The sequence below is a fragment of the Chenopodium album genome, chromosome 17 (genome assembly GCF_948465745.1).
Source record: "Chenopodium album chromosome 17, dcCheAlbu1.1, whole genome shotgun sequence".
Lineage (NCBI taxonomy): Eukaryota > Viridiplantae > Streptophyta > Magnoliopsida > Caryophyllales > Amaranthaceae > Chenopodium > Chenopodium album.
In genome coordinates, this window is record NC_137850.1 from 12,496,370 (window position 1) to 12,518,960 (window position 22,591).

At 35.3% G+C, this 22,591-nt stretch overlaps 1 protein-coding gene across 1 annotated transcript; it reads right to left on the bottom strand.

The window, feature by feature from the left end:
• Positions 1-17,860: 17,860 nt before the first annotated feature.
• On the bottom strand, positions 17,861-21,787 carry LOC145588672 (uncharacterized). Its single transcript, XM_081645286.1, has 6 exons — positions 21,631-21,787; positions 20,293-21,191; positions 19,391-19,677; positions 19,296-19,327; positions 18,946-19,128; positions 17,861-18,447 (listed from the first exon to the last, which is right to left on the bottom strand). The coding sequence occupies exons 1-6, from the start codon at positions 21,785-21,787 to the stop codon at positions 17,861-17,863; spliced, it is 2,145 nt and encodes a 714-aa protein (XP_081501412.1).
• Positions 21,788-22,591: the final 804 nt, after the last annotated feature.

Genomic DNA, 22,591 nt, shown 5'->3' on the forward strand with positions numbered 1-22,591 from the left:
TTTTGGAGTAATTTAAATTTTATGCAAATTTTATCACTCCATTTCTATCTAATTGTGGTTTAGAATTAAATAATAAGTCCATTCGATTTTAAGAATATTCAAAATAGGGTATTAAGACAATGTCTTGGATAAAGAAACACCTATTAAGTTAACATCGAATATTATAATCGAAAATTATCCCTAATCTAATCAAGGTCATTTAAGTGTTGGACGATTAATGACCACTTGAGATTAGTGTGTAGTATGGTTTATAGCACCGCTTCTTGTGCTACAAGGACATGATTGTCATAAATCATTTGCACGGTGTAGACACCAAATTGTGTCTCCCCAAAAACCAAACCCAGTGATGAGTACTTTCACGTCATTAATTATCGAATGAAGTAAAATATGGAAAAGTCTCGTGATCCCTCTGTTTTAATAAAATAGCTCTTTCTGTTTTCGAAAATATTTCTTTTCGTACCTTATTTATGAAAAATGTCCAATCAAATTTAGTTTGGTCCATGATATGGGTCCAATAATTGTGTAGTTGGATGGGGCTCGAAAAGGGATTTCCAACGATTTATTATAAGCCCAATTCCGATGAATAAAGAGGAAGTTATGACCCAAATACTAAATTGGATCTTAAATGAGTTTTTTTAGCAACCCAATGATCAAGTGGAGGGTCCATTAATTATTATTCCTTAAGTCATTAGGATTTACTTTTATTTTCTAGGATAATCTAGAAGGTTATTTTAAGTTCTAAACGGATTAGGATTAATAATTATATTTTTATTTGATTTAGAAAAGATAAAGGATTTTAAATAAAAAAAAAGTGTTTTAAAAAGATTTAATCTGATTTTAATGATAAAGTACGGACTCTAATTATACAAGTATATTGGAAAAAGGATTTCGTACAACAATTTTTATCATGTAGTACCATCACACTGCGACAGGTCCATCGCGTCACGATAGGCCTATCGCATCACGATAGCTCCATCGCGTCGCAATAGCCCTGTCGCGCCGCGATGAGAGAAGTTTTACTCTGATTAAAATTCGATCTTTTCTGATTGTTTTCGAATGTTTTTCTCTATAGTTAGGGTCGTATTTCGCCGTTTTCAATCATCAACAATCATCTATTTTATTCTCTCTCTCAAATCTAGAAGCTTGTTCTTTTTACCTCTTTCTAAGCCTTGCCTTTTCATACAATATTCCTCCATCACGAGACTTAGACACACCTAGCCAAGCTCGAAGTTGCCTTCGCCCTAGACGTGAAAGGTTGATAATTTCTGAGGGTTTGGTCCCAAATCCCTATTTCAATTATTTAAATTAAATTGTTTGATTTAATACTTTCATTGAAGTTACTAACGTCTGTATTGTTTTGATAGAAAGAGATACGATGCAATAAAGTGAGTATTTTTATTGTTATATATCTTTAGAAAGCATGCTTAGATTATATTAATTCCTAGTATCATATTAGGATGTTATTTATTGCTTTCTAGTATCATGTTTAGGTTGCTTCCTATTTTCTTCTATCATGTTAGTATCATGCTCGGGCTAAAGCTTTAATTTTTATTGTTTAGTGACATACTAGGATTTGTTATTAATCATGTTACTATCATGCCTAAGATCTTGCTATTAATATTATGCTTTGATGAGATTGAGATTATTATGATGATGATGATGATGATGATTTGTTGTATCAATATTATTATGTTGCTTGATATATTATTGTTATTGCTTGATCACGGCCTCTCTTGCAGGATTAAAGGGAATTTGTACTTGAAATCATGCTTAATAAGATAATTAATAATCTTGCTTAGGCTAATATGATTATAATTCAAGTGATCGCCAATAATAGTTTTGTTTGTGCATTAATATTCAACCAACATAGATTAAACAGGTTTAGGGTTAATCTATTGATTGTATGTTAGTCAGAAAGCGCACATTAATACGATAAGAATAAAGTAGAGGCCTATTTAGGGCAGGTTCAATCTCTAGAGTTAGCGATCTCATGGATCGTGAAGGGGTGTAACCTTCACCCTGTGGATGGTTTACAAGTTCCTAAAACTTGTTGGCGACTCTTTTGTTCTAGCTTCTTTCCCTTTGGACGCCACCATGCTTAAGTGTATGATCACAGTGGGGCTAAAGTGTGGGATGCTTGAAATATTCCCTACAGTTTTTGGCGACTCCACAGGGGAGGATTTCTATTTTACTTCCTAAAATTTATTTTGGCAATAATTTAGAATGAGTGGATGAGACTTGAAACGTTCTAAATATTCATGTGCGTAATTTTGATTGACATTAATGGCATAAGCATAAAAAGGTCCGCATTGGAAAGACCATCCGTAATGCGTCAAAAACATAGGATTTTTACACGTAGGAAATTTGGGAAATATCTTTCACAACTAGAATCGAAAAAAAATCTGCGAAAATCGGAAAATTCTAATAACATAGAAAGATGCTGAGGCATGTAGGAGTTGTCGTTGAGAGAATAGAGCCCATCGCAGTGCAATGGCTCTATCGCGATGCGATAGCAATATTGCGGCGCGGCAGGGCCATCTTCTCGTAATGGTCCCTGTTTTCTCACGCTAAGTTCTTCCAATACCGAGCCAGAAGTCTATCCTCTTGCTTTGACCGGTTCTAGTACTGTTTGGCCAATTTTGCTTCCTGATTGAGTTTTTCCCTCTTATCTGAAACCCATATGTGTTTTACATATGGCCATAACCCTCTGGGAATTCACGCTCCATCTACCCAATCGAACGCCATTGCAACGAAGGGTACATCTGAGTTTGTGAATCCACCAAACCATGGAAGCAAGTTTAGTTTGCGGGGTCCCATCCATACGCACCAACCCTTCCAAAGGTAAGGCTTCCACACGATACATCCGGACTCATAACCATAGACCCTCTTTGACTACCATAATCCTTGAATTTAGAGAACTAGAGCCATGGTTAGGTTGCAAACTCATTGCATCATACTGTGCTTATTTGACTACTTGTGCACCTCTTGCTTTTTCATAGCTTGTATGTGTTTACACTAACCATTTGTTTACTTGTGTTTGAGTTTAAATAAATTGGCTAATGACTAAAGGACTTTGCTTAATTATTAATTAATTAGTGAGTAATTAGAGTTTAATAAAATTGACTAAACATGACTTAGCATGACCATAGGCTTGTCCCTTTTACGGTAGAACACTGGAAACAGGTTCAGACTGACGTTTCAGTAATGACGCGAAGGTTTGGCCTGTGGCGCGACACGCAAGTGTCCATCGCGACGCGATAATGCCATTGTTTACGCGATAGTCTAGTGTTTTGCTCGAGTCTTCACGCTAAGTTTGATTAATCGACTTATTAATAATTGAAGTCATATTTAGTCCTTAATTGAGTCTAGTCACATAGTCCCATGGTCTTACACAAGTGTCAAGCTATAGGATTTTAGATACTATAAGCAGAATTGATTGTATCATATTCATAAGCATCTAAACACCAAGATTAATGCATAACACATAAAGAACAATTAATAATACATTTGAAGCGTGAATCCACTAGCAATCGAGCAAGAACAAACGGGAGACAAAGAACCCCAAACGTGATTCCTCTACTTGGTCCATGGGCACAGATTAAACCTCCATTAATGCTAGTTAGTTACAATTGAACCCTTTCAATTGACCTTCTACGGAGAAGAGAGAAAGACGAACTAACCACGAACCATCTAGGTGGCCGGCCATACGGACGAAGGGAGGAGAGAGAAAGCCGTGAGTGAGAGAGGGGGGATTAGGGTCTTGGGACTTGGTTTCTTGAGTTACAATTAATTGACTTGTCAATTGTTGTGTCAATCTAAGACTTGGATCTTATTTATAGATCATTTCTCTAAATAAGAGTCCATGTCAAGCCCAAACTCCTAATCCTAATCAAACTAATCTAGCCCAACACTCCTTATGGTTTGTCATGATCTCATGAGGCCCATTAATGGTCCTCTTACTTTTTTAACCCAATACCCTTGTTGTGTGACCTCATAGGATCCATTCTATTAGGCTTTTGACTATTTGACTAGCCCAAAGATCATTTATCATATCTAGCAACAGACAATGACGACCCAAAAGAATGAACTTATTATCTCCATAATAGTAGTGATCCTTAATATATCTAGTAATTGCACTTATCGAAGACATAATTCCTTCACAAGCATGCCACTTTCACTCACTATTTAAAAGCACACACTTTATGTATGTTTCACTATGACCATGTATAGAGAGTCTTGTTTGCTCGTGTTTTCCGTAGTTTTTTTTAAGGGGGTAAGTCGGATATTAATCCTCCCAACATAACCATGTTGTTTAAACCATAAACTTAATTCCCAAAAATACACCCCATATTTTAGCTTTTTGCTTTTTAAAACCTGTAAAAGTCAAAGTCAATTTGAGTCAAGTCATTAAAATCAAATGGTTTAATATTACAGCGCTTGGTCAAGAAGAGAAGGACGATTAATTCAAGTTCTACTTTTCGACAAACCCATCAGACACCGGAAAAAGTTCGTACTAATGGCTACCCAACAAGAAGTTGATGAGATAAGGCAAAACATGAACAACCTGACTGAGATGTTGAAGACTATCGTTCTTCAAGTTAACGATCCTGCTAAGCAACAACAACTTGAGCGTATGGAAGAAAGCCTCAGCAAAATTTCCAACGACTACAAGTTTCAGGGAATTAGTTCACAAGGGGTCTTAGTGGACAAGGAACTTCTTTTGCAGAAGTTCAATGCCAATGACATCCCTAAGTTCAAGCCTACCGACAACCCTTATTTTCATTTAAGAGCTTTCGAGACTATAATGAGTATTAAGGCAATTGACAGGAAGGTCTTCCCTTCACTATTCTCACTATCTCTTGAAACGGTTTGGCAACAATGGTTTTTATCCCTAGAAAAGGAAAAGACCTCCTCCTAGGAGTTTATCACAAACGCTTTCATTGATAAGTACAAGTGTAACATCTAAGTTGAAACTAACCATAGGGAGCTTGAGATGTTGAAGCAAAAAGAAAACGAAGGATTTACTTCCTTCTTCAACAAGTAGAGGGAAAATTCTGCTAAGATGGTATAAGTTTCTACTGAAAATGAATCTGTAAGGATGTTCATCAAGAACCTCCAAGAAAAGTATTCATTTAAAGTACCAAAACAATTTGAATACTTTCAAAGCCGTCTATGACATAGGTATTGACATTGAAGACGACCTTGCAAAACAAAAAGCTGCTAACAACAGCAATAGTGGCTAGAAAGGTAAGAAGAACGACAATCCTTCTTCTTCCAAAACCACCTACTCAGACAATGTTAGCACCTTTAACTTAAATGAGGTCCTTACTATGAATAATCAAGGACAAAAAAAGCCATTTAGGAGAAATTTCACACCTATTGGCATGAGTAATGACATAGCGCTCGACCGACTTCACGCTAAAGGACTCACAACTCTTATCGGACCATTTGGAGATCCACCAGTCGAAAGGAGGATGGCTAGCTGGAACCCTAACGCACACAGAAAGTACCACCAAGGCAGGGGCCATCTCACTGAGACTTGCTGGAAGTTGAAAGAAGCCATTCAAGATTTAATTGATAGTAATAAATTTCCATTGCCTCCTGCTAGTAAGAAGCCAAGTATCAATAGTGCTCCACTTTCAGATGCCTTGACAATTTCTAATGAGGAAGATCACGTTGACCCATCACTCCTCATCAAACCAGTTGAAGAAACTCATGCCAGCGAAGAAGAGGAGGAAACCTTTTTCGATGCCATGAATGATTTTCCTCCAATTGAAGTACCTGCCTCCAAAGAAGATGTATGGGTTCTCATAGACACAATGAGGGCAGCAATGACCCAACTTGATTATTCCATCCAGGAAGCAAGGATGATTGGAAAAAGACGCATCGCTAAAAAGACAATGCCCACTAAAGCTACTGAAATAAAACTATTTTCTCTCAAAGTAATCGAACCACCCAAAAAGAATAATAAAGCATATACACCTATTGGGATTTCCTATGCAAACATGTTCAAAATTCTCTTCGAGAATGGAAAGATCAAACCTCTTGAGCCAAGACCATTTAAATCATTGAAAAGGACAGATAGATTCTATTGTCCATACCATCAATCTGGAGGACATACCATAGAACACTGTTTCAAATTCAAGGACCTAGTCCAAGGATTGATTGATAGTAAAAAGTTGGTTTAAATTCTGCCAGAAAAGGATGTTAGCATCAATGGAGTTTGGGAAAGCGATGATGAGGATGTATATCTCAAAGACGTAGAAGAAACCCCACTCTCCACAATCTATCCGATTGACGACATTTGGGATGAAGAAGATTCCTCTATAGACGTCCTCACAAGATCAAGAAGAATGCAACCTCCTATCACAAATCAACCCATTCCTACCAGTCAACAAGTCCCAATACCAATTACAGAAGACAACGATGTTGTCAAACAATTGAAAAAGACTAAGGTTGAGATGAACGTATGGAAACTACTAGCCACATCCCATGAGCATAGGCTCACAGTAATGGATGCCTTGGCCAAAGTAGGGATGGATTCAGAAACCTCACTTGAAGGTTTAGCTAACTTCCTCACTAGTGATCTTCCCAGTCCCATCAACTTGATCACTTTTTCCAACAAGGATTTACCTCCTGAAGGTGATAAGCACAATAAAGCCTTGAACCTCACGGTTGTTTGCAAAAGGATGAACGTTCCAATGACACTTGTAGATAATGGATCAACAATTACTGTTTGCCCACTCCGAACTGCAAGAAATGTTAGGGATAAAAGATGAAGATTTGTCTCCATCAACACAAGGCATAAGATCTTACGATAACACTCGTCGTCAAGCTCTTGGGACCATTACCATGAATGTCACAACGGGAGTCATCGAGCATACTACTACTTTTCAAGTAGTGGATATTTAAAGCCTCCTTCAATCTATTGTTGGGATGCCCTTGCCTTCATGACCTTAAGGTCGTCCCTTTATCCCTCCACCAACAAGTCAAGGCTATAGTTGGAGGAATTCCAATCACCATCGATGCTTCCCCTATGAGAATCAAAGCAATTGATAAGCCAATCATAAATGCGGAGCACGATGAAAACGATGAAGACTTATGGAGCTTTAATGCTGAAGAGGTCTCTTTTATTGAGGAAGATGAAAATACCCCTCTTCGCTACGACCTCCATACAAAAATGACAGTCAACGCTATCCTTAGAAAACAAGGACACTTTCCCAGAATGACTCTAGGAAAGAAGAAAGGAATAGCGAAGCAAATGGGACTACCTAGCCTCCCTAAGTAAGATACTTTTGGACTTGGTTTCAAACTGACTCCGGAAGACTATAAGCGAGCCTGGGAAAAGTTCAACGCACGGAGAAATGCTCGTACCCAGAATAAAGCTATCCTAATGGATCACTATCCCCTCACTCTAAATGGACAATTCATAAAAGAGGGTGAGGATTATCATGCCACGAATTCCCTGAACCGTTTTTCAAAGATGGGATAAGACAACCAGGGTTTGAAATATTCTTGGACTGTAACTTCTTAGATGAGATCCCAACTCCCATATACAAGGAGCAAGCATCTCCATGCTTCGACTTCAATGTTATGGGTCTCCTCTTTGGGTACAAGAAAAATGACCCTAAGCGTGTCGATGACAATTCCACGCTTATCCAAATGGTGTTACAAAGTGAAAGTTTTGACCCTACAAAGCTCATTACTCCGGTAGAAGGATTAGTTTAGGGATGGAGAAAGACTGTGAAGGTGACTATGTCAAGTGGAAGAAGAATCTCCATCACCACAGGACAAGGATCAATGTTCGATGAGTCTGAGTCGTCTGAGTCTGAATTCAAGTCTTCTGTAGTCGAGTCTCCTAAATCTTCCATAGTTGTGTCTCCTTATATCCTTCCTAGTTTAGAACCTACTACTAGGATAGTCAGTGGTCAAGTCCCAACGGACTTATCACTTTTTAATGTAATGGTTTCAGAATTTAATAATTTTTCTTCTTCCGCTTACTTCTCGTGTCATTCTCTCACCCAAGATGATGAGCATTGTTTTGCTAACAATGAAAACGATAAAAAAATAATTAAAGCAATGGAAACACTTGAAAATAAAACACTAATAATTGAAGAAACTTGTAGACACCCAAACGTGTCTCCCCAAAAACCAAACCCAGTGATGAATATCTTTCATGTCATTTGATTATCGAACGAAGTGAAAGTGTGGAAAGTCTAGTAATGTGGATGTTTTTATTAAAATATCTCTCTTTCTGTTTTTGAAAACATTTCTTTTCTTACTCTATTTATGAAAGTAGCCAGTCCAATTTAGTTTGGTCCATGATGAGGGTCCAATAATAGTGTAGTTGGGTTGAGCTCGAAAAGAGCTTTCCAACGATATATTATAAGCCCAATTCCGATGAGTAAATGAGGAAGTTATGGCCTAAATACTAAATGGGGCCCGAAATGAATTTTATATGCGGCCCAATGATCTAGAGGAGGGCCCATTAATTATTATTCCTAAGGTTATTAGGATTGATTTTAATTTTCTAGAATATCTAGAAGGTCCTTTTAAATTCTAATAGCATTAGGATTGATAATTATATTTTAAAAGAGTTTTATTTGGGATAAAATAAGTGTTTTATGATAAATTTGATCTTAAAACTGTTTAACGCGGATTCTAATTACTTAATTATATTAGGAAAAGGATTCCGTACAAAGCGTGTTTTATCTTTTAGTTAGCGCCAAACGACAGATTTTGTCACCAGATGACAAAGCCTGTCGCCTGGCGCTAATGTTTGTCGCCAGGCGCTAATGTCTATCGCCTGGCGCTAATCCTGTCGCCTGGCGCTGATGTCTGTCACCTGGCGACATATGCCAGTTTTATTCCGTATAGAACTTGAAGTATTTTTTATCGGTTTCGGACTATTTTTCTATAAATAGGGGTCGTATCTCCCCGTTTTCATTCATTAACAATCATCAACAATCATTCACAACGATCTAATTCTAATTCCCTCTCTCTCTTTAAGCTAGAAGCTTCTTCTATCTATTCTTTTTCTAAACCTTCCCTCTCACAAAATTCCACATTCACAAGTTCTTGTTATTAATCTTGTTTGTATCATGCCTAGGATCTTACTATTATTATTAAGCTTTATTGAGATTATGATTGAGATGATGATGATTGTTGTTATAATATTATGTTGCTTAATATTTATTGTTGTTATTGCTTGATCACGCCTTTTATGCATGTTTAAAGGGAATTTGTACTTGTAATCACGCTTAATAAGATAATTAATAATCTTGTTTAGGCTAATATGATTATAATTCAAGTGATCTCCAATAATAGTTTTGTTTGTGCATTAATATTCAACCAACATAGATTAAACAGGTTTAGGGTTAATCTATTGACTGTATGTTAGTCAGAAAGCGCACATGAACACGAGAAGAATAAAGTAGAGGCCTATTTAGGGCAGGTTCAATCTCTTTTAGGTTGGATTTGTACCTTCATCCCTGAATATCCGGTCATGGTTCCAGACCACTATGGAGTTAGCGATCTCATGGATCGTGAAGGGGTGTAACCTTCACCCTGTGAACGGTTTACAAGTTCCTAAAACTTCTTGGCGACTCTATTGCTCTAGCTTCCTTCCCTTTGGACGCCACCATGCTTAAGTGTATGATCACAGTGGGGCTCAAGTTTGGGATGCTTGAAATATTCCCTACAACACCGAAACAGTTAACATCTCAAAAGATCCAACTATTAAAAGAGAAATTAAAATTGGTTTAATCCTTAATCAAGAGGAAAGAACTGATTTAATAAATCTACTAAAAGATTTTATCGATGTTTTCGCTTGGTCATATGAAGATATGCCAGGGATAAATAGAGAAATTGCTCAACACACTATACCCTTAATCCCAGGAATAAAACCTGTAAAACAAAAGTTACGTCGAATGAAACCCGATGTAGCTCTAAGATAAAAGAAGAAGTGCAAAAATAAATAACTACAAGTTTTATCAAGGTATCCAAATACCCCGAATGGGTCGCAAATGTGGTACCAGTTCCTAAGAAGGATGGTAGGGTAAGAATGTGTGTCGACTACAGAGATCTGAATAAGGCAAGTCCAAAGGACGAATTCCCTTTACCACACATCAATATTCTAGTAGACAATACAGCAAATCAAGCACTTCTCTTGTTTATGGATGGGTACGCAGGATATAACCAGATTCTCATGGCTGAAAAAGAAATGGAAAAGCCTACCTTTATAACACCTTGGGGCACATACTGTTACACGATGATGCTATTCGGGTTGAAAAACGCAGGTGCCACTATGGTACCTGGTTTTAGTGGACAAATTAGTCTTAAGAGGTTCCACTTAAGTGTATGATAAGACTTTTAATTAAAAGCGTAGGGTTGCCACCTTATTTTTACCCGAATAAGGACGGATTATAAAACAGTCAATTTTTAAGAAATAATACTAAAAACTAACTGCTAACTCCATAAAAAGAAAATTTTAAGGCATAGTCTTGGGTTCGAGATTTAGGTTAAGAGAATTGAACGTCTAGAACTCGTCTTCTCTTCCGTTCTAAAGAACGGGTTCTTACTAATGTGTTGTTTAAGGTCAAGTTTTAAGTCATGTTAGTCACATAAAATGATATAAAAATTAATATAAGGTAGGTTCGAGCACCAAAGTTTCATTACGTACCGATCATAGTGGGATTTTGAATTCACTCACGAATCAAAACCTTCGTAGTTCGGACAAATGCCGTGTTTTAAATAACCAATTCCATTGGGTTCTTTATTTGGGCAGTTGACATAAACATCATTTTTTTTCAGTACGATTTTAGTGCTCTTTGACATATTCACTCATAAAAGTAAAATGAACCACCTTGGTTGAGGAAAATCACCCCGATTAGTGATCACCAAAAATGTCTTTTGAACAAGACAATTCAACAAATGCGTCCCAATTGACGACTTTTTAGTGGCTCAAGGTATTTTTTAGAATGAAACTGTAAGGGTTCACTATGTAATCTCACTTTAGATTTAAAAATCACTCAAGGGTAATATTTATAAGGTTTTAAGGTTTATGTGTTTAGGCTTAATGGAATTGGCCAAATAAAACACAACACCTGTCAAGGCCTTACTTCCAAATGAAAGGAAACAATAAAATATTTAATCGTATCCGATTGTCAATTAATCCATCGGGTAATTATAATGGGATATGAGCTTATTTTTATGGAGATGGATAATTGTTACAACCTTATACAACTAAATAATTAATCTTAGCCTCAGGTTTGGAAATGAGGCCATAACCTTATATTCACTATCATTAATTATTAAAAACAAGCATGCAAAGTTATGATTCATTCTTGTGTTATGAAAAGGGTTTGAGATAAAAAAAAATTCACAAAATTATAAAAGTTATTATTTATAAAATCGTTTAAAATAAATTTAAAGTTTCTTAAAATATCATTTATTTCCAATGTCATCTTAATATAAGATTAAGTTTCCTCAAAAATAATCATTTAAGAACAAAAATTAAAGTTTATTAAACTCTTATTTCTAAAGTCATCTCTAGATTAAAGTTCCTTAAAACTCTTTTATTTCGCAAGTCATATTTAGATAAAATTAAAAGACATCCTAATAATAAAAGTTTCATAAGTTAAAATTACATACCATAGTTTAATATAGGTTTCATACCATTAGTTTCTTAAAAAAACAAATTGATTCAATTTTTTTTAAAAGAAAGTAATTAAGAAAAAAACGTGCATTTTCCTCATTTTAGATATCTTGAATGAAAAAAATCATTATAAATCATAGAAAAATCGAAAAAATTATTGTGAGATATGGTTGGAAAGCTCTTGAAAAATTCTATCACTTGAGCTAAAGAAATGGAACGGTTTCTACGCATAAGGACTATTTCATAGACCATCTTTACGATGTGGTAAGTTACACTTTATCCTTGAACATCCTTTACATAAACTCTTACTTCCTTAGGTCTATAAACTCACTTAAAAAGAAAATTATTCTTAATATATATCTTAGACAAACATATGAATGCATTAATACCTTATATTTTTAATGCATTAGAAAAAAAAATGAAATGCAAAATGCAATTAATTCCCCCCTTTTTTATAACCTATCACCTCACCAGTAGGCTTGGCTTTCTAATATGGAGTAATTAAAGATTTAGGGCTAATTTAGCACCTAATATCATCATTACACCTATTGATAACATCACATGGGAACTAACACATTAGTTAGCATAATAATAATAACTAAGGAAATTAAGAAAGGAATAAGGATAATACCTTGAGCTAGATGTAGCTATTTTATGGATAACCCCTTTTGCTTATCAAGGATTAAAAGATGATAACTCCTAAATTAAAGTGAAATAAGAGAGACTAGGTGATATTTTTTGGAATTTTTGAGATATTAAAAGAAATTAGTGCAAAATGAAGCTAATGGACCCCTTTTTTATTTTTGTTTAAAGAAAATAAACTTGAATTAATAAAATGAGACTAGATCTTCAAGAATAAACTTTTTTTTTTTTTTAGTTTTAATATAGACTAGGAACACTTAAGCAATTAAACTAATTTTTTTTAACAAAGATAAGAAATGACAACAGTATTTGAACTTATTTTTTTTTGTTTTTTTATAGGAATTAGAGATAATAACAATACTTAGTAAAAATAACAACTTAACTAGATGATGCTTTTTATAAGCTAATAACTTAAAAATAAAGCTAAATTAGAGAGATTTTAACTAAAACAAAATATTAGAGGAGAATTTTTTTAGAGAGAATTTTTAGAGAGGAAATTAGTAGGAAATTTGTTGGTGTCTTAAAATGAGAAAATTAGGAGAGGTATTTATAGGAAAATAAAGGGGTTAATTTGTAGATAAATAAAAGGTACTTCAAGGATTTAAATGGTAAATATCAAGATTTTGGTAATAATGAAGATCTTGATATTAAATTCTTTTGTTTTTTATGTAACAAACTAATTAATCAGTTTTATAACACTTAAACTGATAAAATAAAGAAAATCGTGACTAAATCAGGCTCTTATAATGATATTAAAAAGGTTCTAAAATGTCATGACATATATATATATAATGACAAAACTCAAAAATACTCACGTGGTATATGTATGACAGAGTATCTAAACCTACTAAGTGATTATTATACTCACCAAGGTACTAAAACAACACTGATAAAATAAATAACTCCCTAAAATATCAGCTCTGAAAGTTACTCAAAGACATAAGGTTACAGTACTCGTAGGGTCAGACAAAATATTTTCAGAGCTTATATATAAAAATAAAAATTAACCCTTGCCCTTATTAGACAACACATATAAATTTACCAAATAACATCTAACCATACGCAAAATCTTATACGCACGAACATTAAAAACAATGACCCCTTACTACAAAGTATGAAGTAAGATAACTCATATAAAGTCATAAGATTGATGGGTCAAAGTGAAAATATACCATGTAAAATCATACAACAAAAAGGTTGACATGGTTGAGAGTAAAAAGAAAAAAAAATTATGTTAATTCATACGACATAAATTTAACGTAGTCAAGAGTAAAATTTATTCCCTTAACCGAACAACTTTCCAAAAAAAAAAAGTGAACTCTTATCTCGTCTTAGTCTACTAAAACACAAATTTATATGTACCACAGTCGTAAAAAAAAAATACAAAACTAGATCAAAACAACAGGAAAACGAATAAAACAGTAGCCTAAATTCACGTCGGCAACAAACGTAATAGTGAAAATGCTCATTTGAATAGTGTCAAATAGTGTTTGAATAGTGTCAAATAGTAAGAAATCCAGCTGTCCCAATTACCGTCAGATAATTTTTTTATACAATTGGTCCAATTTGAAATTTATTGGATACAATATTAACCGTGGGAGATAAAAAAAAGGTAACATTATTTCACTATTGACAATTATTCATCAAAATTGACAAAAGGATACAAAAACTAGATCGAAATAAGCAAGTCTAAAAAGTAAATAAGATAAATAAAAAAGAAAAAAAAAGTAAAGTAAAATGAAAACAAACACACTAAAAAACGTAATAATCACAAAAGAATCATGTCAGAGCAATAATTTCTCTTTACCGAAATGTAGAGGATCAGGCGTAGGTAAGATCCAATTTTTACGCTGATTTTACTATTCCCATTTACTTATTCTTCTACGCGTCGTATTCATACATCCCACAAGTATTTTTCTTTTACCCTCTTCCATATAATACTCAACTATCCTTAAATAAATATCAATGTTTTTGATCCGAACTTGTACTTATCGGATCAAGTATTAACTGTGGGACAAAAAGACAATGTTATTTTAGTTTGCGGTAAAACAAGTGTATATAAAAGGAGCTCTCTTTAATACTAAGATAGTAATAGTTTTTTATGTGTGACAAACTTTATTGTAGGAAAATGAATGTTTTTCCTTTCCCTACCTAGGTTAGGCACGAGTCTTTGGACTAGTGGGCTTTTTATAGGTAAGTGGACCAAATAATAGGGTATTGAACAAATCGTAAAAATCACTAGATTTAAAAAAAAATACTCTAATACTCTAAGTGAGCATACCAATATAATTATTATACTTTAAAAGGGTTAAATAATACTTGTTTATAACAAAAATGACATATTTCCTTGATAAGACAAAAAATATCGTACTTTTATACTATACGATTGTTGTATGTATACAATAAAGTATGGTATAAAAATACCCACTTTTTACTATAAAAAGAAGATTACCCTTATCCAAATCTCAATTCACCACTTATTTCTTATCTTCTTCTATCTCCCTCCTTACCCGAAAAAACCAAACAAAACCACCATTAATGTCGGCCACCATGTTCCAAAACAACTAGGAAGATCAGCCGATCTTCTCCTTCGAGGAAGACATGAGGATGATACGGGTGTACTTTATGTACATTGTGGGGTTAGTGGTCCTCCTAATGGCTGCATTAATTTACTTGCTAATCCACAAGTGAAGCCCGAAATTACTTCGGAGTAGCAGGGTAAAAATACACGTGGTGTTAGCTGTACTTCAAAGTTTTGCAATTTAGTAGTTTAGAAGTACAAATTGTAACATGTATTTTGAAAATTATGAAATAAAATCATTATTATTACTCTTTTTTTTTCCTTTTTTTTTAAAAAAAATATGTTATTAAGTTATAAAAAATATTTTAGCATATACTTACCACGTAATCAGGAAGAAAAATAATGATAATTGTTGCAAAAATAACAATTATAACGAAAAAAATTATAAAGAATAATATTAATGGTATTATAAATAATAATACTAATAATACTAACAATAATAATAATAATAATAATAATAATAATAATAATAATAATAATAATAATAATAATAATAAACCACAACAATAAGATCAAAATTTGGTGTCTACAGATTGCCCAACATTGATTGAGTTTAAGTAAAACGATAATCAATGTTTGAGAAAAGACACAAAATTTTGATCAATGAAAGAAAATCCTAATTGATTTTCAATTAAATGGTCACTTAAACATTGGTTTAGGTGAAGTTGAAAAACTGACTTAAAAAGAGAGCGAACTCATTTGCAACACAAATGTTGGCCTAGGTGCAGTTGAGAAACTGGCTTAAAAGAAACTGAAATTCTTATTCACTTGCAACACTAATGTTGGTTTGGGTGCAGTTGAAAAACTGGCTTAAATGAATCTTTTCTCAATTGCAACACTAATGTTGGCTTGGGTGCAGTTGAAAAACTGGCTCAAAAAAAGAATGAACTTCTTATTCACTTGCAACACTAATGTTGGCTTGGGTGCAGTTGAAAAACTGGCTTGAAAAAGAATGAATTTTTTTCTCAATTGCAACACTAATGTTGGCTCGGGTGTAGTTGAAAAACACCGGCTCAACCTTGCACCGATCAAATTTAGACGGATGTTTATTGGATCCTCTAGGTCAAAGATCAAAATTCCATGTTGCATGAATTTGAGGAACAAAGACGATTATTCTTGAAACACATAATTTATGAATTTCGGATGCAAAAACATTAGGTGTTTATATTGAGTTTGCGGAAAGACAAATTCCTTCGGCCTTATCTTCTTGGCACCATTACCACCACCACCCCTATATAAAGGGAGGTAGTTTTCCTTCATTTCCACACCATTTCCTTCCTTCTCCCTTGAATTCTTACTTCTTTTTTCCTTACCTTTCCCTAAAAAAAAAGAAAAAAAAAATGAATGCGATGCATCAACAAATCAATGAGATTAGTGGAAAGCTCCAACTAAAAGGGGTGGTAGAAAGTATTTCTCCACCTCGCCTTTCCCCTTATACCAGTGTCTTTACCAGAAGCATCACTCCTCTCCTAACTATTCAACCTCGGTATGATATGATTCATGCTGCCGTTGAATTTTGGGATGAAGAACGCCATGTTTTTCGCTTTGGAGAGGCAAAAATGACTCCTTTTCTGGAAGAAGTGGAGGGTTTATTAGGTCTTCATAAACGAGGCCGTGTGATTACTCCTGCTGACCCGAGGGCAACTGATGCAGTCATAAGGGATTTATTAGGTATACCATTGAATATGGAAGGTAATTATCGCCTGCTCGATATTTTAATATTAGAGAACTTCCTTGAAACTTTCTTTTTATCTCATTGGGGATTTCCCAGCAATGAAAATTTCCAAAAGTGCCAAGAAAGAGCTTGCATCCTTTTATTTCTTGGCCTTGTCTTACTCAAGGAATCATTATTTTCCTGTCATTTTCGCTGCCTTTCTTTGTTGTCACAGATTGAGTCAGGGAACCATTTAGGGCCTCTTATCCTAGGGGAACTTATGATGGGGCTTGACCATCTGAAACAAAACCCAGGGGGTTTTGTCAAAGGGTGTCCAATTGTGCTTCAACTCTAGTTATGTGAGAAATTCAAGCTGTCTAGACCACCTATTCGAATTCCTTACCAAACCCGACATATTCAGGAGAGAGGTTTTTTCCCAATATTTTGTCAATGTTGTACCCATGGTGCATGGACAGACCTCTTTTCCGAAGCTGATGTGGAATGGATCATTTCGTTTCTCAACATAGATTCCATAACAATTAGCACTAGCAGGCGCAGAGGTGTTCAGCTTCCAGGATTGTGTCGCGTCACTTTCTATCTTCCTTGGAGATGCTTGAGACAAGCAAGCCAGCTTCAACAACTCCTTAAACTCCATGAGCTCCCAGTGGTACCTTGTACCACCTATGAAAATGGTAATGTGGAAGCTCTTAAGGAATCATCTCGTGTATGGAAATTTGCACGAATGCTCCTAGCATTTCCAGTTCTTAAAGATGATGTTCCAACCGCGTCTTACACAGCATGGTTGTTGGAGGACCTCGAGGATGATGCTTGAATTAATCCTTACAAGGGTTCTCTTATTATATTTTAATTCTTGTACTCATATCTCTCTTGCGTGTGTTTTAATTCCAAAGAAGAAACCATATCGGAAGGCATTGGTCTTTGTGTGGTGTATGTGGTTGTTACTTTCATGGTTTAAAAAATAACAAAACAAAACAAAAATTGTAATCTCGTAAAAAAAGCAAGGGAGTTTGTGTTATGTTTGAATAAAAGAAAAGTTTGTTCGTTTGTTGTAATCATATTGTGTTAGATATCGACTTGATCATGATCTTTTAATAATAATGAATATTTCTACATGACTCTAAGGCCTGCAATGCAAACACAAATGAACTCTAATCACGATACACATATGCTTATCCAATACTTAGTAGGAGATTCACGCTCTTTGTTTTTTTTTTTTTTTTTTTTTTTGCGAATTTCGCAACTATAACATTGTATCAACCAAGCATAATACTTCTTTAACTGATCAAGGTTGGTGAAATGAACAAACTCATTTCCATCGAGATTCATCAATTTCACTGCTCCTGCAGGTGTAAGATGTTTGACCAGAAATGGACCGGACCAGTTTGGCTTTAACTTTTCCATGTGGATCGTGAATTGGTGCTCGATTTTCTTTAAGTACCAAATCCCCTTCTTGAATATTCCTTTCCCTAACCTTTTTATTAAAAGCCCGAGCGATGCGTCTTTGATAAAGTTGAATGTTGTGAAGGGCTTGTAACCTTCGTTCACTTGCTAAAGAAATTTCATCATATCGTTCTTTAAACCATTGTTCTTCAGATATCTCACTTTCATTCATCACGCGAAGCGATTGAATCTCTGTTTCGATTGGAAGAAGTGGATCCATTCCATATACCAAAGAATATGGAGTAGTCCTGGTTGGTGTTCGAATGGAAATTCTATACCCCCAAAGTGCATAGGGAAGTTTATCAGGCCATTCTCTAGCCTTATCTGTCATCTTGGCGATTATCATCTTGATGGTTTTGTTAGCTGCTTCAACAGCTCCGTTGGTTTGAGGACGATATGGCGATGATTGGTGATGCCTGATTTTGTACTTCTCAAGGGTTTCTTTGAGATGACCTTCAAATTGTGAACCATTGTCGGAGATAATTTCAAAAGGCACCCCATACCGACATATAATGTTATTGATCACAAATTTTGAAACTTGTTTTGCCCCTAGTTTTCAATATGATGATGCCTCCACCCATTTCGAAAAATAGTCAACAGCAACCAAAATATATTGATGTCCATTCAAAGCTTTGGGGTGTATTTGTCCAATGATGTCTATGCCCCAAATAGAAAAAGGCCATGGCGAAGTAAAATTATTCAGGCTAACAGGAGTCATATGATTAAGATTTGCAAATAGCTGACATTTTTTGCATGTTCGTACGAAATGGTTGCAATCACTTTCCAAGGTGGTCCAGTAATACCCTACTCAAAGAATCTTCCGAGCAAGCATCTATCCATTCATATGAGGCCCACATTCTCCCCCATGTACTTCTTCCATGATCCTTTGTGTCTGTTTCCCATCGATGCATAATTATAAGTTTTCATCGAAACTTTTATGATATAGCAAACCTTTTAATATCGTGAAATGAGAAGCTAGCCTTCGAATAGCTAACTGGTCCTTCTTGTGACTTCCTTCAGGATATTCACCATCGATTAGATACTTCTTAACATCAGTATACCAAGCATCCTCATTATTTTCTTGGGTTAATAAAGCAATCGTTGGCTCACAATTAACCACTGGAATTTCTTTTTCTACAATCGTTACCGATTGTACCTTTACATCATCATCCCAAGTCAAATTTACCGCAAGATTTGCCAAAGCATCGGTGAAACTATTTTATTCTCGGGGAAGATGCTTGAAATCTATTTCTTCAAAGTAAGGAATAAATTGCTGAAGATACTCCGTGTACATTTGCTACCTTTCATCCTGAACTTTCCAGGCTCCAATAATCTGGGAAATTATAAGATAAGAATCACCGTATACCGTGAGATTTTTTGCACCAGCTGCTAATACTGCTTGATTCCATAGATGCAAGCTTCATATTCAGCCGTGTTATTCGTTGTTGGGAAACTAAGTTTCACAACAAATGGAATATGCACTCCATAAGGATCAATTAATAATACTCCTACACCATTGCCTCTCCTATTAGAGGCTCCGTCAAAGTACATATTCCATTGTGACGTATTAACACAGAAAATATGTTCAGCTGGAAAATCATCATTAAATTCATCACATGATATAGGCCCATCAGCCAAAGCCTCAGATATAGCCCTTCCTTTGACAGACTTTTGATTCACACACTGAATGTCAAATTTTGACAATATCGCATCTTGATATTCTTTCACTCAAGATTGGCTTCTCAAAAATGTACTTGATTGGATCTAACCTCGAAACTAGATAAGTAGTATGTGCTTGCAGATAATGTTGAAGCTTCTTCGTGGCATAAATAAGGGCAATGCAAGCTCTTTCCAAAGGAGTGTATCTAGTTTCATACTCAAGGAACTTTTTGCTGAGCTAGTAGATAGCTATTTCCCTCCTTGTACCCTCTTGGTGTTGTGCCAAAAGAGCTCCCATAGCTGTTTCCGTGATAGTAAGATATAATATCAAGGGTTGCCCCGGTTTTAGTGGCATTAAAACTGGAGGGTTGGAGAGGTATTCTTTCATTGAATCGAATGAAGCCTGACATTCTCATTCCATTTTGTAGGAGCTTTTTTCTTAAATAGCTTGAATATAGGTTCACACCAGGTTGTTAATTGAGATATGAACCTACTAATATATTGGATTATACCAAGAAATCCCCGAATCTCCTTTTCTGTTCTTGGCGGAGGAAGCTCTTGTATGGCCTTGACCTTGTCGGAGTCGACTTTAATTCCATATTGACTCACAACAAAGCCTAGAAGCTTTCCCTAAGTTACTCCAAACACGCATTTTTGAGGATTCAGCCTTAGATTGTACTTTCTAATTCTATCAAAGAATGACTTTAGAGCATCAATGTGTGTCTCACGATCATGACTTTTGACAATCATGTCATCAACATAGACCTCTACAATATCATAGATGAGATCATGCAAAATTGTCGTTGCAGCCCGTTGATAGGTGTCCCCCGCATTCTTTAATCTGAAGGGCATCGCTCTATAACAAAAGGTTCCCCATGGGGTAATAAAAGAAGTTTTCGACATATCCTCCTCAGACATGAGTATCTGATTGTATCTTGAAAATTCGTCCATGAATGAGAACATTGCGTGTCCGGCAATGTTATCAACCACAACATCAATGTGGGGAAATGGAAAATAGTCCTTTGGTGATGCTAAATTTAAATCCCTAAAATCAATGCACACTCTGACCCTTCCATCTTTTTTGGGTACTACCACCACATTCGCCAACCATTCCGGATGCTTGATTGGTTTGATGAAGTTGGCATCAAGTTGCTTTTGAATTTCTTCTTTAACTTTGAGACTAACTTCTGGTTTCATTCTACGAAGCTTTTGTTGTTTTGGCTTGCTATCGGGGTAGAGTGGTATATGATGTTCAGCAATATTACGGTCGACACCGGGCATATCAGCATAATACCATGCAAATACATCAACATATTCTTTAAGTAAAATAACAAATGCATTTTGTTCATCAAGAGAAAGTGAAGATCCTATCTTGACCTCTTTCACATCATTTTCCATACCTATGTTTACAGTTGTAGACTCTTCCATGGGTGTCATGCATGACTTAGGTTCATTGAAAAATTCATTATTAGAAAATGCATCATGATCAAGATCAATGTCATGTACACTAACATGTTTACAAATAACTTTTTCGATATCTTCATGATATGAGATATCAGGAAGTGTAAGGATAGATGATTAGCTGGATGATGAGCTATCGGTTTCATATCCGTCCGAGGTAGAGGATTGAAAAGGATATAGTTTAGGGAAAGGAAGGATTTGTTCTTGAGTTTCAGGTTAGATATTGCTATTGCTTTCAACTATCGTTTCTATTGGAGTGATAAGAGTAGAGGGATCAAATTGGACTTTATAATCAGAAATCGGTGAAAACAAACGTCTTAGAACTCTTTGCTTCAAATGGTCAGCCCAGTCAACATCTTCCTCAAATACCAGTTTCCTATCGAACCTTTTCTTAATAAATTCCTCATTCCTTGCCTCTGTAAAGAAAATTTCTAACCCAGGAAGGATTTGTTCTTTGTCCAAGTCATACCAAGGTTCAGGAAACTCGTAAAATGGCTCAATGTCGTTTTGTAACACAAATTTCCCGTTCAACGTGAGATTTCCTCTTCAACACATTAGAACTAATTTTATCATCAAAACCCAAGCCATAATGATTTCGCTTGTCAATTATCGAAATTGGGTGCCTCATGCCTTCACCATCCCGACCTAAACCAGTTCCTGGCACATAACCCATTTTCAACATCAATTAAAGTCCTCTGTTAAGTGTCTGTGGTATTGGATCTTGGATCTCTTGAACGGAATCCGGGGGTAGAGTAGATTTTCAAGTTTGGTTGGTCATTGGTTGGAAAAGGATACCTATCATTATATACTTGAGATTAGGATTTCCTCTCCTTTTTTTCAAAAAAAAAAGTAAATGATAAATGAAAAAAAAATTCATGCGGGGAAAAAGATTTTATAACACGATAAACGTTTAAAAGACGCCTGTTAAGTTAAATAAGTTAGCGGGGTGTTCATTCCTTAAAAAAAATTGATTATGGGTCGTGCCATAAGGCTGCCTACGTATCTCCAAACAAATTTTTGTATTCGCTTTTTCTTTTTTTTTTGGAGAATCAGACCCGTCGTAGTTCATAATAGTAGAAGATTTTATTTTTTTTTGAAACAACTACACTCAAACAGAGTTGCCTACGTACCTCTGTAACAATGTGCGTGCGAGTACAATTGTGTATGATTATGAAATAGTGCTTTGGGGGATCAAGCTGTACGTAGTTCTTTGTACCAAAAGGAAAACATAAAAAAATGCCTGGTTTACAAAGTCCATACTACCCCTCTCATTTATCCTTCTTAATGGAGGGTAAGGTAGAGATCACAGTGCCGTTGTAGTGATAGATTGTTGATGCTTCCTTTTCCAGGTAGACACATTTCTTAGGCTTTAGGGTTTCCGACAGTCCTACAACATCCTTTCTCATAGTCTTGTTGGGATGTCTTCTCCGAATAGTGACGAGCAATCAAAAGAGTGGGATCGTCTTCACGTGTCGAA

Coding starts and splice junctions, on each gene's coding strand:
- LOC145588672 (XM_081645286.1), bottom strand. CDS start 21,787: ATGGGTTATGTGCCAGGAACTGGTTTAGGTCGGGATGGTGAAGGCATG. Junction 21,192..21,630: donor TCACGTTGAACGGGAAATTT/GTGTTACAAAAC, acceptor CATATCATGAAG/ATATCGAAAAAGTTATTTGT. Junction 19,328..19,390: donor TGCATCTATGGAATCAAGCA/GTATTAGCAGCT, acceptor ATAATTTCCCAG/ATTATTGGAGCCTGGAAAGT.